General features: G+C 38.6%; 1 protein-coding gene across 3 annotated transcripts in view; it reads left to right on the forward strand.

Moving 5' to 3' along the window:
* cdkal1 (CDK5 regulatory subunit associated protein 1-like 1) overlaps positions 1–13,817 on the forward strand; it is a 357,840-nt gene that overhangs the window by 62,717 nt on the left and 281,306 nt on the right. For all 3 annotated transcript variants that reach the window (XR_003294900.2, XR_003294899.2, XM_026294297.1), the window contains exon 7: positions 1,001–1,121. Coding sequence is in view for 1 of the 3 variants with exons in the window: in XM_026294297.1 (XP_026150082.1) it covers positions 1,001–1,121 (121 nt within the window). In the remaining 2 variants the exon portion in view is untranslated. The remainder of the gene's footprint in view (positions 1–1,000; positions 1,122–13,817) is intronic.

A 13,817-nucleotide genomic window follows, 5' to 3' on the forward strand; every position in this document is an offset into this window, starting at 1 on the left:
CGGTAGCCTATTAGACACTTGAGAGGAAAAAAACGTTGCATCCCATTTCCACACACCAAAGACTGGACATCACTAGCTATTAGCTATTAGACTCAGCTATGAATTTTCATTTGCTTCGGTAACATAGTTTGATGGCCACTGAGTCATACTTTGAGTTGTTGCAGTGTACATTTGGTAAAAGATCTGACTGAAATAGACCTTTTTATTTTGGAGTTTTTTACCCATCATTTATTTCTACACGGAGTATCTTGTAATATCTTATTTCCCTACTTCCCATTCTGCTTATTCACTTAAGTCCATAATAAACTTTAGGTGCACCTGATGTCAGAGCATGGCCTATAATGCCATTGCCTGCATTGATACTGTAGGCATGTTAATTTCTCCTTCCTTTGACCATCTCTTTGCCACATAGTCTGCTATGATATGCTCTGCTGCCATTTCATCTGCCCTGATCACATATTTATTGAATGAGCGAAGTTAAATGAAGGCTTTTATTAGGTTGTCTGTAGGTGGATATTGCAGAATTGAAACCTAGTTTTCTATTTTCTATTGTTTTTGTTTTTGTTTTTTTTGGGTGAATGGTTGCATGTAAATCTACCATATATGTGTGTGTGTGTGTGTGTGTGTGTGTGTATATATATATATATATATATATATACACACACACACACACACACACATATATACATGAAAGTGTGTATTTATTGTGCATTTGAGTCAGTGTTGCTGTAGAATCAAACCATCCAAGCAGTATTCTGATTATCTGTATTTTTTTATTTGTATGCTCACAAACATCAGGAATATTCTCATTCTGAGAAGATGATTCTTTTTTTTTTTTTTTTTGTAATTTAAGTAGAACAACTGATATATTTAACTTTAATACATTCCTTTTTAACGTGGACATTCTTATACTGCATCTGTGCATCCACCCACACATAGGTCTCCTACTGTTTTAGTTTGAAAACGAGTACATTGTGAATTTGTGTTCATTGTTTTTCAGGCCACTCAGTTCGTCTGTTGGGTCAAAAGAAAGATGGAGGCCGGAGGCTCGGAGGAGCTAGACTGGACCTGCCCAAGATCAGGAAGAACCCTCTGATTGAAATCATCTCCATTAACACTGGGTAGGACACAGATGCACAAACACAACACAACTCATAAAATATTCAGCTTTCACTGTGAATTCAATTTCACTCCTCCAGTTTGTGGCGTGTGTGTGTGTGTGTGTGTGTGTGTGTGTGTGTGTGTGTGTGTGTGTGTGTGTGTGTGTGTGTGTGTGTGTGTGTGCCCAACCTCTCCCTCTCTCTTTCTTTGCACAAGCACTTAAACGGAGCCACTGTGTGCTTCTAATTTTATCACTTTAACATGCTTTGCTTGAGATCTGTGTGTAGTGGGTCTTTTTTGTGTGTGTTTACATGCAGTTGTAGTTGTATTTGGTCTTTAAATATAAATGTAATAGAAACCCAACTGGTTCCTAGACTATTGTCTCAGCTTCCATTTGGCTTCCGTCAAGAGTGCAGGGGAAAAACAGACAGACACACAAAGACAGACCTCCTTCCTTTGTCGCCTTTTTTTTTATATCCTGTTTCACTTGTTTTGTTTTGCCTAAGTCAAGTCACTGGTCATTTTAAGAAAATTTTTGTTGTGTGTGACTTGAGTTGTATTTTAACAGTAAAGCTAATTGATACTATAGTGAAATGTAGATAAGTATTGTACTCTGGATGGATAGATGACAAGGTAGATCCGATTGACCATTTACACATATACACCCATGTTTTTTTTATGGGCTAATTTTATGTTGTTTATAGATCTGCGTATCTTTACTAACCCCTGAGATGTATTCTCAGTGGGCTAGTTAAAAACGATTATGGCAGACTAATTCTGCAATGTTAGGTCTCCACTGATGATAATCGATCAATCATCCTCTGGTGCATCTTCAAGGCCTATATATTAATGGCTTTGCACACAAAGCGCATAAGTAGCAACTTGTAGACAAAGCACTACTGTTCCCTAAGACAAAGGGCTTGATTGGTTTGAAATAAATAATTCTTTATTTCTTTGAGTCCTTCAGCTTAGTAAATAGCGGCCAATAAAACAAGCTTAAGCCATTGCTAGAAGCTGAGGACATTTTCAAATTTCATTCGAATTTCTGTGTCAAATCTTCGGAGCTAACTGCAACAGTTATTGCCTGTTTCCCTTTAAAAACATAAATATCAAACAATCATAGAGGCCATCATAGCTCCTGCAGTCTAACATGATTGTTTCAAACTGAAGTCATCCCCAGCATCAATTGAAAGAAAGTTTTCCTAAAGAGTTGACTGTGTCCTAAATGTTGTGTAGTATTGTACTGTGTCTGCAGAGCTCAGTGGTCCAGACTAAAGCTTCTTACACTACTGTACACTTCATTACTAATTTAATAACAACTGGTTCAGATTTTTTGGTAAACTGTTAGTTTTGGTGGACACCAAATTTGCTTTTGTGCCTGTGTGCTGGACTGTCATTGTGCTTTTGTGAGCCTTGTAGCCTTTGCATGTGCCAGGTTTTTTTTTTTGCATCTGAGTGTTTTTTGCACTGTGATATGCGTGTACAGATGTCAGTCCTGGTCCTGTCAGTTCAGACTGGCTTAAATAAATACCATGTCTTTAAACTGGTACTCTTTTAAGAGACTCTGGAATTACACAAATATGTTTGATTGGGTGTGGTGAATGTTGACATATCTCTCCTAACTATGAAGTGATATTATGGAAAATCCAACTTAATGTTTGCGTTTGTGTGACTTGGTCATTAGTGTTAATAATTTGACATAGTTCTCCTAGTGTGTGTGTCTGTGTGTGTGTGTGTGTGTGAGAGTGTGTGAGTGCATGCACGTGTGTGTGTGTGTGTGTGTGTGTGTGTATGCACGTGTATGTGGTTTGTGTGTGTGTGTGAGTGCATGCACGTGTATGTGGCGTGTGTGTGTCAGTGTGTGTGAGTAATTAGTAGATAATATGTCCTTTATGTGCCTGTTATATATAATACGCCTGTGAGGTGATGGTGACATCATTGCTGACACTTGTCAGCTGATGAAACAGAGAGATCTTTGTCACAGCACAGTCAGTTGCAGTTGTTCTCCAAACTGATTCTCCATCAGAAGAGAACATTTGAATCTTTTATTTTCTTGTGTGTGTGCGTGTGTGTGTGAGTGTGAGTGTGAGAGAGACCTTTAATGTCTCCAGCTTGTTGTCAGATTGTGTGTGAACATGTGGATTGCATTAATTTAAGCATGCTCTCGCTCCTTCCCTGCATTTGGATGCCAGATGTCAAGTTGATGTCATGCTACAGGGTGGAGTGCTTCCACAGGTTATCTGTAGGTCCTTTAAGAGTCTTCAGTCTCAGCATCTTATAGGCACATTAACATATCTTAATACTTTTTATAGATAGCATTTCCTACCATATGTTCATTTTGGGGTATTATCAATGCTGTTCTTGTTGACATTCAGTGTATTCAGTTCACTCTGTAAGGCAGAAAACTGCAGCTACCCTCTCACTGAAGACAACCTGCCCATCAGCGCAGGATCCTCTGAAGAAATTGGACTAGGTATCGACTGAGGATAATTTTATTCTTCTTCTTATTGTTATTCTTCTCGTCTTTTTTGAATTGTCAGAGGTGAAATCACTTGCCTACCACTGTGTTAGCAGAGGTTGGCTTTGCTGAATTCTGTATGTAACACAATAAGCAGTGTTAATGCATGGGGAGGCTGCCAATAATAATAATAATACTTTCAGTTGTGCAGTTTGGGGCACTGGTGAAAACACATATCCATTTTTTTCCTTCTGATAAAATTATCATCAAAACGCAGAGGTGCATCTGACTGCATAAAAACCCTCACTCTGACTTCTGTAAACCATTGTTATCCATAGCATTAACATACTTAAAACCCATTTACTCATTTCAAATTGTTCTGCACAGGGTGATTTTTACCTCCTCCACCACCCCCTTTACCTTATTAGTGCGAATCCTCACAACAGCCTGGCATAGTGTTTCACCTGGGATTACCTATGAAAATTTAATTCTGCATTCAAATTGATTCACAATATTAGTTTCATTAAGTTGCATATTAATCTAATTTGCACCTATTAAATTGAAATTAACTTAATTGGCTTTTTTCCACTAAGTAATTTTATCCCCATCAGAAAATAAATTCAGCATAGTCCAGCTAGTCCTCACATGCCCTCTGGCTTTGTATTAAAGGAATGTTATCAGGTTTCTCCTGGGCTATTAGCACAGCTATTCTGAGTCATCTTTACTTAACACCTTAATGAGATACAGCCCTGATTATTTCCGTGATGGTTAATTTCCAAACAGAATATTCCACCAATGTTATTTCTAACACCAGTTGTCAACAGTTTAGTTTCACTGTACCATTGTTTTGTTTTTTTGGCTTTACAGTTTTGATTCGTTGACTTGAAGACGCTGTGACATATACGTGAAAGATATCTGTGACTCGGGAGATAAGGCAGGTCGGCTGTGAACTTAAAGGCTTGGGGTTTCATCCCTGGCTTCTCTAATTCACATGTCGAAGTGTCCTTGGGCAAGACACTGAACCCCAAGTTGCCCTCAGTGGCAGTTTCATCTGCGTGTGAGTGTGAATGAATGTGTGAGTGAATAGAGAAAATAGTGTGAAAGCGTTTTGAGTGCACTTGAGTGTAGAAAAGCGCTATACAAGTATAACACCATTCTTCAACTTCTGAATGATATTTATGGAAAAGCCAGCGGAGTAGTGTAAACAGAAGAAAGATTGTGCAGTTGATGCTCTCTTACTTTAGAGACTGTAAAAACTAATGTTGGATCTTGCTTTTGGGGGAAAAAAAAAAAGACTGTGATTCTGTGTGCGGAGAGGAACCATGTCACCCAGTGCAGCGGGGCACGTGGGTGTGTTTTTAAAAGTTTGTGGACAACAATGGACATCTGTGGCAGAGACAAATAAGCTACACCAGGTTCTGGATTCACAGACATTTTAGAGAATACGCAAAATTCATTGTTGTTTTTAGTTTCTAATCTTCTGCCTTATCCTTTAAGACAAAGTGAGACAAAAACAGAGCCATCGTTTTTATGAAGTTATCCATTTTTTTTGAAGTACCTTTACTAAACCTCTAAACTGTTCGGTGAAGTGCACTTGCAACAGTACAATAAAAAGCTTTTTCACTGATTGTTATGTACATATTGAATGGAAGTGTAAGGGCTAAAGCAGTGAAGGGGAGACGATTTGATGAATGAGAAGAAGAAAGAGCAATGTAATATGTGCAGCACTGGTGTTTTTCAGCATTGGACTGAATCAGACATGGTAGCTTTGAACTGCACGCTAGTCTTGCTTTTGATGTTAACTACAGTAGCTGATGTTGGGTGTGTGCTCTGTAATTGCCTTATGATCCAGTTCCCAGCATTTAGTTTTGGATTGTTTCTTACATTATTGTTTCCATAGTGTCTTTATGCAAACAGAGAAGCCTGGGGGCAGAGTTCATTTTTCATACTGCCTCAGACTGAATAAAGGCTTCACTATGTCTATCTAGTGCTCTGTTTTGTGTCCCAGCTTTAGCGTGCTTGATACTATTAGGGAAGCGGGTGCGTGTCTTTGTGTTCACTTTGCCTTCAGGCTGCACTAACAGTCCCTTCTTGTTCTGTGTGTGTGTATATATATATATATATATATATATATATGTATGTGTTTGTGTGTGTGTGTGTGTATTATCAGCAACAGTAAAAGGGCTTTTTGTGAGCAAGTTGAATCATGATGCTTCAGCATCATAAACAAGGAATTTACAGCCACTCAGTCAGAATGGGTCATTAAACCTGTGTGAGTATTGTTGCTGTGTCTGTTTGTATCAACCTTTGCCATTAGATTCCAGGCATTTTAGAAAAGCCCTTTGTTCCACAGTTACAGCTCATTTCATTTCATTATCCGTCTCTTCCCGGTTCTCTTTTTAATCACATTTTTGGCAGTCATAATCTCTGCCATTGTTATTGCGATGTGCTAAAGTCAGGTGTTAATGATCCTTTGCTCGAACCGCAAACCAATAACCAGCTTCATCATTCGTATCCTCCAGGCAGGTATACACACACACACACACACACACACGAGTGAAGAATTGCTGTCAGGCTGACTGCTGCCCTGATTTGCGATTGCCACCCTGGCAGGTCATACCTTGCAACAAATAGAAGCAAAATTAATTCTAATATGGAGTCCTGCACCACTTTTAAAAAGCTGTGTAAATATTACCCCCTAATGAAAGCTATGTTTCCGCCTATGGTCATGCTAGGGTCAAATGTTTTAGATTTATCGTTCTTTAATCTATATCATTTAAATGATTATTTTTCTATTAGCCATGATACGATACTGTGAAAATATTGTGCTTCTTTATAGATGATGCATTTCTTAGCCATCTTCTTTACATCATTGGTCATATGCTTACAGAGTTATTCTTATGATAGGGCAACATATACAGATGCTGAAATCTCTTGAATAGATGCAAACATAGGATTTAATACATTTAATCATTTTTAATAATTCTTTTTTTTTTTTTTACTTTGAATTATTGGCCTCACTTACACGTGGTATATAAAAGATAACCTTGGAGCACATACTGTATCTTATCCTACACTGCTTCATTTGAGTTCCCTCTTTTTCTACTTTTTGACATTAATACTAACATTTTTGTTCTTAATGGCAAGCTAATTTAGTCTCAACATTATACCATGTTGAATGTCACATAATGCCATTGCTAGGCTTTTGAAAAGATTCTTAATGCCATTAAAGATTCTTTTTTTTTTTTTTTTAATGGTTTACTCAAGCTAGAATAATCTTTTTCTTATATTCTCTTTTATTCTGTTATTTTAACACACTATTGGCTAATTTTCATAGACCTTTATCTTTGCCAAACCCTTGATTTCTACAATCACTAATAATCACCATAGTAAAATACACACACACTATGACAACAAAGCTAACAAAACAGTGTAAAAGTGGCCACATGCTCATGTGTTTGCTGTGTGTTGTGAATATGTTTGTGTTAGCTGACAGGTTCCTAGTGTGATAACTGCTTGCTTCCTGTGATTTGCAACTGGCTGCCAACTTCTCCATCCACTCTGAAGGCAGACACAGTGGAATAATGGGTCTTATCAATTGCCTGCTGACCTTTACATAGATTTGTGTTTACCATTGTGAGCAAATTGTAACATTCATGGCTTTAGCCAGCTGTGAAAGAAAAACGTTTTTGGTCACAGTCGTCCAGTCGCACAGAGAAGGCAATAAGCTTCAAAACTGCATGTCAGGGGTAGACGTATTACCTTAAAAAAAAAAAAAAAAGAGGTTGAAACAATAGTATTTTATTATTTCAATTGTATTACTTGTTGTTCTGTGTAATATGGCAGGTCCAGAAGGTATTTTATAGATGTATTATAAATTGCTGTAGAAAGTGCTGGAATAGTGAGCTGCTTGCTTTTTGATAGCTGAAAATATGTGCCCCGCTCACACAGGTTAATGGGAGAGGTGATGAACATGCAGCATGTTTTCTGACCATGTTTTTCCACTTTTGCTGAACCTTTGAAATGGAGACGGGGGGTTGAGAGTGACAGCGCAGTGGTTTTCTATTTTGTACACACATGTATACACGTGATTAGTCATCGAAATATTAAGCAAAACAATTAATTTGCTTTTTTTAACCCACACATATACTATGCAACTCATAATGAGACCAAAGCATTTAAATCTTTGCTTATGGAGCTACAAAGTGTGCAAGAGTTAAAATGCTGTAACTTTCCATTTCATGAACTGGTACTCACATGTCCTACATGGACCGTTATCATACAGACACTTTTTTTATGCTTTTCAGCACACGAGTGACCGTATTCAGTGCATGGTAGTAGCACATCACAACCAGCAAAGCTCATTGATGACACATGTTATATTAAAGAATTTCACTCCAGAATGTTCAATCACTATAAGAATAGAGGGATAATTTTTTTCTGATAATAGTCTGCTTGTAATAGTAAAAGACTGCAGTATAGAGAGAAAAGGGGGAAGGTTGGAAAGCCATTAGCTGCGTTGAAGTCAAATTTAATCAGGCCTGTTTGCTCTTTTGTAATTTGCATTTCTCTGGGAATTACAGTGTGGAAATGAATAAGAAACAAGAGAATCAGGAGCCAGTTTAGGTATGAGATTCCAGAGAGAGGAGCACACGAAGAGTCATGTCTTTTCATACGCTCATGCACACTAACAATTAAAGCAGGCGTATCTGCTCCAGCTTCAGACTCCTGTTCGGACTATAATAGTCACCGCTGAATGTGGGGGTTCACGCAATATTCACTGCAGATAATTTCTCCATATCCCTCCGTCACCTTAAAAGCAAACACTCACGCTATGTTACACTGCTCTACATGACTATGTTTTTATTTATTTGATCATTGGTCAATGATCTAATCTTTTTTTTTTTCCTGTGTTGTCGTCCCTGAGGAGCAGAAGTGAAAATGCCTCGTGAAGCAGCAACAAAAGAGGGAAAATGTGCTGAAATTCCGAAATGTAGAGTTACAGAGCAGTGAATGGTGTTTACACAAGGTTTTCTGGTCACGTACATATGTGCACAAGATTACAGGAATGCATGGATGCACAATATACACAATAGTTTATAATATTTTGCAGTTAAGCACACATACGAAAACACACTGCCACAATGGAATTCCTACTCTAATTTTCTATTTCATTCCAACCACATACACAACCTTATGCAGACACGCTCTTACTCACTCACCCACACCTTTTCTAGCTATGTACCAGGGTGGCCTTTCCTGCTGTTTGTCAAACCAATGTATGGGTAGTTTTCAGCTCCACTGATCTGAACATATTACTCCATTTCCCTCTTTCCCACTGCTTAACACACAAATACATGCCCAAAACTCACTCTTTCTCTCAGACACACACACACACACACACACACACACACACACACACACACACACACACACACACACTCCCCACTCACTCACCAGGAGTGACTGTGCTCCCCACAGTAAATCCAAAAGATTGATGTGTCTCCTTGGACAAAATGAGATTGTGTGTCATTACAAGGCATTATAGTACAGAACCCCTGAGTAACTGAATTAGCCCTAGTGTGTCACAGGCAAACACAGTTTACACACACACACGCACAAACACACACACACACACACACACACACACGCACACAACGGATAATTTTACAGACTATTGTCTGAAGATGTCATGACAGAAATGTGTTTTTTTTTTTTTGTGTGTGTGCTGGACGTGTGTGCATATGGACAGACACATTTTTGTTGTGTTGACACCATCACATTGAAATTTAACAAACACTCAGAGCCTCTAATGGAGTGGTGCTTACTTTTTACATTGACTCTAATGAATCGTGTCAGAATTGTAACCATCTTTATAAATACTCTTCCAGTTGTAAGGAAAATAAATTAACTTAGAATAATAATAATAATATGATCTTAATGCTATAATGCTTAATTACTTACAAAGATCAGCAAACCTATTTGTATGTTCTGTGGCAATGCTTTGCAAAGCTGGTACCGAAGCCGTCTTCACTGTACCCTCCAGTTCGTTGACTAGGCCACATCATCAGCTGCAGGAGCGTGATACTCAGGGGTTATCTATGTGGTGAAAGAGTGAATGTTATGTAAGTCCTTCCTTGGGTGAGTTTGATGCTTAAATGTCATACTTAGCCAGCGTTGTCAAATTCCTGTCAGTTTTTTAGTTTTGCTCAGACAAGTTGGCAAACCAAAAGTGATTTCATTAGTCTCTTGCACGTGAACGTGGTCATGAAGGCAGGCAGAAAAACACTTGAGATAATCAGTTGGCAAAGTTGTGAACTGGCATGTTTGCAGGCCCAACTTCACATCAGGTTTGATTGGCTTTATCAGTACGTCTCTTGATTCAGTAACAAACAAAAATCATACCATGCTTGTCATTAAACAATAGGCTGACTGATCTAGTACAAACACTGTCTCGAGGTCTATCTACAGACAAAACAAGAAGTTGAGAAAACATTCACAATTCCTATGGAGATGCAAGGTTGTGGCTTTACACACGCACATCCTCTCACACACGTCCACGTGCTGTCTTTCACCAGTCAAAACAACAAGCAAGGCTGCTGTAGTTGTTACAGAAATTGAAGGTCAGCATGTGACATATTTTCTAAAACACATTCACACAAAAACACAAGAGCTGTTTCACTGCGCAGCACTGGGAGCACGAGACTCCCAGAATTCAAGAAGGGCAGGCACAAAGGCTGAATTGAATGGACCCCAGCTGCATTCGAACACACTTGTACACACCCTGGTTTGCTCACAGATTAAGGGGAGACGTGTGCACACACACACACACACATCTAATGCACAAACACTGTTATGAGAGATAATTTGTGTGTAAGTCACACTGACATGCTTGCGTAGAATTTTGATATAACCGTTGACATTTTCATGTGATTAAGAAGAAGAAACATTTTACTGTGGTTTCTTACACAGTAATAGATATTCATTTACTTTTCTTATGTTTGTATTGAATGAACACGCAATTGTTTTGCTTAAAAAATGAGAAAGACTAAATTTGGTTTAGCTGCTAACCATCCTATAAAAAAAAAAAAAAAAATTAGTCATCCTGTAATAGGTCTTTTCTCCATTGTGTCCACATTCTTTGTTCCTCTCTCCACATTAAGCATTAACCTCCATTTTGACTTTGAGATGACACCAACAGTAACAACAGTAAATTTACAGGCTTGAGGCCTTGTTGACTGATTTTTTTTTTTTTCTTTTTCTCCCCCTTATATACACGCTCCACCCTTCTCTCAGTTGCAACAATAAGTGCATTGAATAATCTTTAAGCTTCACAGTTTGCAAAACACTCAGACTTTCTTCTGTAGTTTTGGCTTTGTTTTCATAATTGCGACTTTAAGCTGCCATAATACAAACCCCCACTTACGCACATGCAACTTTTTAATTAATGTGTAAATCCTAAATGCTTGTCATTTGAAAAACCTTTTTCTGCTGAGCTCCTTCCCAGTTTGTGTCTTTAAGATGCTGCACAAGGGAGCATCTCCAGGGGGACCTATTCTGTATTTGTGTGTGTGTGTGTGTGTGTGTGTGTGTGTGTGTGTGTGTGTGTGTGTGTGTGTGTGTGTGTGTGTGTGTGTGTGTGTGTGTGTGTGTGTGTGTGTGTGTGTGTGTGTGTGTGTGTGTGTGTGTGTGGGTGTGTGTGTGTGTGTGTGTGTGTGTGTGTGTGTGTTGAGGGAGGTTTACAAATATATAGAGGAACCTCAGGGCTTTCCTTTCTTTGTTACTTTTTCAAAGCTGCAACCACAAATACCCTCTCTCTCTTTTACATTCACACACACACACACACACACACACTCTAAAGGGAAGTAGCCTCTCCCATTGTAGCACATTGATGAACTACACCGTTGTCAGATACAACAGCTACCTCTGTGGTTTAATTAACTGCGGGGAAACAGAAGGGAGAGAGGACAGAAACAAAGGAGGGAAAGGATGCAGGACTGATAAGAAGCAAAAATATTTGGTTTTAATTCTAAAAGTATTTGTCCTTTACATCACTAGACTGTTGCTGCTGTTTTTGTCATTAACAGCTTAGTTATTTCCGCTACTACTTTTTCCATTTAGCTGTGTGGAATATATATTTATATATTGTGTGTGTGTGTGTGTGTGTGTGTGTGTGTGTGTGTGTGTGTGTGTGTATATGTATGTATATGTATGTATGTAAAGTCTTCTACAGATAGTAACTTCATTACACAGCGAACATGTGTCAGAGAAAGTGACACTGCTCCTCTTCTTCAGTCACCGTTAGTCTAAGGCTGCTGTCTAGTTGTCACAGACTGTTTAAGCTGATGGAGAGGTCGAAACTGCTAATTTGTTGTTGTGATACTGGACAAATGTTCAGCTGCAGCCCACTCAGACTCAGGCACATGAACACACATACACATGCTGTAATTGATGCACACATACTGTACAATAGAAACACACGCACCCAAGCAGGCCACTGACTGTCTCTTGAGATTAATGTTGGTGTGATCCACTCAGCTGGGCCTGATCACATTAAGATGGATGGACCCCCTGGTGGTGGTGGTGGTGATGGTGTGTGTGTGTGTGTGTGTGTGTATGTATGTGTGTACGCATGCATGCAGGGCCCCATCTGTCTGTGTTTTCTCCACAGCTAGGTCCTGTGACCTAGCTGCCATCTTTAGAGCACTCAACTAGGATAAGCAATACCCTCCAAGGGTGAGATGGATGGATAAATAGTTATATTTTCTGTTATTTCATAATCTTGATGTTTCTGTTGTGTTCCTGAATTTTTATGAAGATATTGAGGGTGTGGATACTTACAAAAACACAGGAGCAGTAAATACTTAATACTATAAATAGCCAATAAATGCAGCAAAAAACAAACAAAAACAAAACAGGATACAATCTATAGGTTTCCTACGTTCTCCTGTCCATCGTCAGCCTTGAGCTAATGAATCTGCACAGTAGCCAACAGTGCACTGTGGTAAAACCTTGCTACGCTATAGTATGAATGTGTTGCAGTGTCTGAATTTGACACTTAGTGGGTAGTGGATTCGCTGACATTGCTCTACTACTTTGTGACCCCAGCCAAGCCCCATCACTGTTATCGACATTGTACTTGGAGTAGTCATTGGAAAATATTGTTGCAATTTGGCAGCGACAACAATTGTTGTCTGTGCTGTTGGCCTGTTTCAGCTTCAGGGGAATTTCTCCATGTTATTCCTCCATGAATCTGTCATGCACAGATACAGGGTTTATGCTTGTTATCTACAACCGTCTGATTTCTACTTTTATACAAGCTGACTCACATCACAGCATTTGATGGTTGTTAATGATTAGTAAGATGTTTTTCCATGCACTGGAGTGCATAAATTCCACAGCAAACCAATTTTAACTCATTGACACATTTAATAAAGAGAAACTAACTTTTGATCTTCATTCTGTATCAAAAGCATCAGTAGTGCTGTGTTAATAGAAGGCTATGTTGTTTTCTTGATGAGTAACTGGACTGTGGTCTTCTGTTAGTCACAGCTCAGTTCATGTGTTAATGCATTTGGAAGTGAACTCTTAATGTGGTGATGTTAGAGTCACCCTCAAGTGATTTATACAGAAAGTCCCCAGTTGTTAAAAGTAAAAGTGCCAAGTTCACTCTTTTGTGCGATATGAGGAACGCACATTGAAAAGCGGAAAAAATTCATTTTATTCCATGAGAAAATGGCTTGGTCTTTTTTTTCTTTTTTTTTCTTTCCCAATAATATGATCCCTACAAACATACACATTTAATTAATTACCGTGCTTAACTTGTGTTCACCCAGCAGCAAGTTCCAACAACAACAGCATTTAAGTAGAGCTGTTGCCAGAAATTCAAGCCAAAACTGAAATAACGAGTAAAAAGAAACAGTGGGTAACAACGGAGCGTATTTTTAAACCCTATTATGTCAAAATGGAGCTCAGAAATGAAACCCTAATGCAGTAAATGCAAACATTGATTTTAATAATGGACTTCCTTCTCTTCAATAATGTTTTACAGGCACCTTTTAAAGAAAATGCCCTTTCAACCTAAACAAAGACTAGAATTTATACCACACTGTACATCTGGGCCTCAAGCAGTTTCTTTTCCTGTGCATTTTGTTTCTTACTTCAACTGTTCAGCTTCATAGTCTGACTTCCTCCCTTTCACTGGTAGTTTGAATTAACCTACCCTAGTTAATCTTTTACACTCCTCATCTTATGTCTG

The sequence above is a fragment of the Mastacembelus armatus genome, chromosome 16, assembly GCF_900324485.2.
Source record: "Mastacembelus armatus chromosome 16, fMasArm1.2, whole genome shotgun sequence".
NCBI classification, from domain to species: Eukaryota; Metazoa; Chordata; class Actinopteri; order Synbranchiformes; family Mastacembelidae; genus Mastacembelus; species Mastacembelus armatus.